General features: G+C 45.3%; 1 protein-coding gene across 2 annotated transcripts in view; it reads left to right on the forward strand.

Moving 5' to 3' along the window:
• Nudt9 (nudix hydrolase 9) overlaps positions 1-4,057 on the forward strand; it is a 19,403-nt gene extending 15,346 nt beyond the window's left edge. Inside the window, exons 7-8 of one of the 2 annotated variants that reach the window (XM_029545203.1) lie at positions 413-497; positions 3,633-4,051. In XM_029545203.1, coding sequence (XP_029401063.1) covers positions 413-497; positions 3,633-3,811 — 264 coding nt within the window. In that variant the 3' untranslated portion in view covers positions 3,812-4,051. Of the gene's footprint in view, positions 1-412; positions 498-3,632 lie in introns of both variants that reach the window. The other variant, XM_021210802.1, reaches the window with a different exon arrangement.
• The last annotated feature ends 311 nt before the right edge of the window (positions 4,058-4,368 follow it).

Genomic DNA, 4,368 nt, shown 5'->3' on the forward strand with positions numbered 1-4,368 from the left:
AGAGAGAGAGAGAGAGAGAGAGAGAGAGAGTACACTGTAGCTATCTTCAGACATACCAGAAGATGGCATTGGATCCCATTACAGATGGTTGTGAGCCACCATGTGGTTTCTGGGAATCGAACTCAGGACCTCTGGAAGAGCAGTCAGTGTTCTTAACCACTGAGCCATCTCTCCAGCCCCCATGTATATTTCTTTATAAGCATTTTGTGTGTGTGTGTGTGTGTGTGTGTGTGTGTGTGTGTGTGTGTGTGGTAAAAACATGCAATATAACAGAGGCTTTTCACCATTTTAGACTGTCCAGTTCAGTAGTGTGACGTGTGCAGCAGGATATTTACAAGTATTAGCTAGGGAAGGAGGCTCCGGCCTCGCCCTCCACCCTCACCTGTTCTTCTCTCTCCCCTCTTGGAAGTAGATATATAAGGGGTATGTTGACGACCCTCGGAACACTGACAATGCATGGATGGAGACGGAAGCCGTGAACTACCATGATGAAACAGGTAATTTTATACTCAAATACGACTAGAACTGGAGGACTAGTTGAAGCCAAGAGGTCAGCTAGGACAGAGTCAGATCTACAGTGCAGCCTCTGAAACCAGTCAGCTGCTGAGCTTACAGTTCTTCACCTGCAGGTGAAGGCATTAGTTAGTACTGTAGAGTACGAGACAAAGCTTGCAACGTTTATCAGCAGTGACTAAATAGATGCCCTTAATCTACTGATGGCATGTGACGTTAAGGCTGGATTATAGGCCAACATAATGCAATGTAAAACCCGCAGTTAGTGCAATTCTTGCAAAAGCAGGTGAGCCTCTGGGTGGGCCATTTGGTGATGGGGTAAGAGACGGCATTTCTGTTTACCTTGCTGCAAGACTGTCCCAGTGCCGCAGCCTTGGGCCGGCTTGCCCTGTGTGTCATGAGCATGTGTTGGTAAGCCCATGCTTTTCCTGATCTCTGGGTTTAAGAATTGATCAGGAGACCGACTGTTACTACAGAGAGAAGAGAACCCCTGTCTTCAGCATGATTGGGACACACACAGCAGCCCGAGCCACACAAAGCCCTTCTTGCTAGGCTGGGTGGCGTCTTAAGCATTTGGCATCCATTTGTAGGGGAATGAAACAAGGCCAGCTTCCAGAGAACTCTGTGTTCTTCTGGCCCTTGGCTGAGCTGCCCAATCTTATGCTAATCACTTGTCCTCATTGGGCAGCCAGGACTTGGGAGGTCCCCTTTCTCTCAGCCTTTCCTTGGCCTTGGGAAACTCCAGCACTGTCTCCTCTCTCTCTGCAGCAGCTCCAAGAAGATGTTGTGTTCATCCCTTAGTGTAAGACCTTAGAGGATGTGTGCAGTGGAGTTTAGAATGGCGCTTCCACAGCTTAGCTGTGCATAGCCCACTATTTATCTGTGAAGCTAAAAGCAAACGACCTTTTCTCCAGAGATTCAGGTGGATTATGTATCTGATGTGTGGTTGACCTTTCTTCCTCTGTAAAAAGAAAATTCTTTGCTCATACATTCTGAGGTCATGGTTTATCTAACAAAAGAAATTAAGGCAAGTAGTGTAGACCTGTGCCTGTTTTTCTGCCGAGGAGTGTGCTCCGCTGGCTTATCTCTTTGCCAGAGCTATAGGGGCTGGGCCTGTCCCCTCGTCTCACTGGTCAGTCCTCCCCACACTTTTAGGCATCTCCTTGGTAAGGGAATATTCCTCTTTTGGTCTAATCTCAATTAGACCAAATTAATTATTTGGTAAAATAATTGCTCATGAGGGCAGTAAATGGTCTGTCAGACTGGTTGCTGCTCCCACTCCCTGCTCTAAGAGTGGACTTTCTGCCTCAGGGGTGGCAGTATGTCCCGTGACCCATGTTCTTTGCTGGATTTGAGAACTGTTTTCAGTTCAGCTTTTTTTTTTTTGTGAGAGAGGTGGCTGTTGAACTCTGTCTTTAAATACTGAACAGTTTTGTTTTGAGTGATCGATCAGGTGGTTGGAGGAGTAAAAGGAAGCCTCGGTATTATTGATTCCGATAAAACGTGGGATGCTGGAGGCTGTCCTCAGGTAACAGCTTCACACCATGGGCTGTGGAGGTGCCAGGGCTGCAGTGCGGATAGATGTACAACTGCGGTGCCAGCCCGGTACTCAGTGCCTGTTGCCAGACATTATCTTCTAAGGAGGGCTTTGTTGTCTCACTGCAGTGGTGGCTTTTACACAGTAAACCACCACCTCTAACTAACGCCACGCCTCAGCTTCTTCTGGACGCTGTGTAGTGTTACAGCGATAAAAGGCGCTAGAGCTGCATGCTCTGTTTCCGTGCCTGACCTTCCACTTGGAAACATATTCTGCTTTGTTTCTTTGTTTTTTGTTTTTGTTTTGAGATAATCTTGACACAAAGCTCGGGCTGTCCTGAGCTCACTGTGTAGCCCAGGCTGGCCATGAACTCATGAGCAGTCCTCCTGCCTTTGATACCCAGACACTGGGATTACAGTTACGGACTACCATGTGAGACTCCGTCACCTCCGTGTTTAGTGAATGTGGCACCCCATTGTATATCCTGTCATTTCTTTAACCTGTTTCATAAAGGTGAAAAGTTTTGATCCTGCCCATTTTTAAGAGTGAGGGGTGCAATGGCCCTGCAGTTAGAGCACTGGCTACTCATCCCGAGGACCCAGGTTCAACTCCCAGTGCCCTCTTCTAGCACCTGGCACACATGTGGTACACAGACATACATGCAGGCAAAACACCCATATACATAAAAATAAATAAAAATTAAAGAATGTAGAATATAATACTAAACGTTTATATGTGCACATAAAGCACAGATATATGTTTATATACATACATGCAAAGTACATACACATGTTTATATTCACACATAAAGCACACATATATGTTTATATACACAGGCAAAGCACACGTGTGTTGCCTTGAATAGCTTTCTCTCTGTCTCCTTTGGATAATTTTTTGAGATAGAATCTCATTATGTAGCCCAGGCTGTCTCTGAGCTAATAGCGATGTTTCTGCCTCGGTCCTCGGGGGCTGGCATTGCTACCCAGAACTTAATGTTTACTAGGCAGGTAATGACCACTGCACTGAATCTTAGACCTGTGAACTCCTCATATACACAGTGCCTGCAGCAGAGTCTGGTACACAGGCATTCACACCTACTGAGTGAGTGGGAGAGTTTATTTTCTAAAAAGATTGGGTAAGCACCATCAATATACCTGTAGAAGTAGCCATTTACATGTCTAGCAATGATAACATTTATAAATGATAAATACAATTGTAAATATATTATATTTTAGTTTGTGTTTTGGCATTAATTACATAGCATTAGACCACAAAATGAGTTAGAAGTTTACTTTTAGGCTTTTTATATTTAATCCTTCTGGAGTTTATTGTAAAGGGTTTCATATAAAATGGCATCTATGTCTCTCTTTGTCTAAAGGAGAAAAGCTTTCTTCTTAGTACTTTCATCTAATATTTAGTTACAGTTCAGACATTTTGGAATATTCTGGTTTTTAATTCCTTGGCCACCTAATAATGATGATTTAATCTTATTAGTAGTAAGACTTTTGATGATCCAGAATTGCATTAAGAAATGGAATAAACACCCCCCTCCCTTTTTTGGTGCTGTGTCTTTGGAAACTAGGGGAGATAATGGACAACCTCACCCTGGAGGCCGGAGATGACGCGGGGAAGGTGAAGTGGGTGGACATCAGCGACCAGCTCAAGCTCTATGCCAGTCACTCTCAGTTCATCAAACTCGTGGCGGAGAAGCGAGATGCCCACTGGAGCGAGGACCGCGCCACTGACAGCCGTGGGCTATAGTCTGTCCCTGTGAGCCAGCGGCTGCAGGCTGTACTGCAGATAGCAGGGCCGCAGAACTGACACCCCACAGAGGCCACCTGGAAATGCTTGCAACAGGGTGAAATGCCTGGATATGACGAAGAACACTGAATGTTCAGCTTTCTTCTCAAAGGGATTAGAGACTGTCATTTTGTATATATTTAAGCATGTCCGAACAAAATTTAATGTTCTTTGAAAAATTGTAGTTGCAATAAATATAAAACCCAACTGCTGGTGACTTGTTTTTCTCGTTTTCATCACTAGCTTTCCCCACTGTCCTTAGAGGTGAGTGATGTCCTGCTGAACTGGACTTCCCTTGGAGGGGCTCCCTTATGTGCAGTTGATTCCTTTAAACTGTTTGCTTCATAGTGTTCCATGTACATGCAGTGCCTGAAGAGGCCAGAGGAGGGCACTGGATCCCCTGGAACTAGATTTGCAGATGCGGGTAAGCCTGCCTGTGCTGGGAATCAAACACCTCTTCTGGAAGAACGGCCAGTGCTCTTAACTGCTCATCTGTCCCTCTAGCCCAAGGTACCAGT

This window comes from Mus pahari, chromosome 13, assembly GCF_900095145.1.
Source record: "Mus pahari chromosome 13, PAHARI_EIJ_v1.1, whole genome shotgun sequence".
Lineage (NCBI taxonomy): Eukaryota > Metazoa > Chordata > Mammalia > Rodentia > Muridae > Mus > Mus pahari.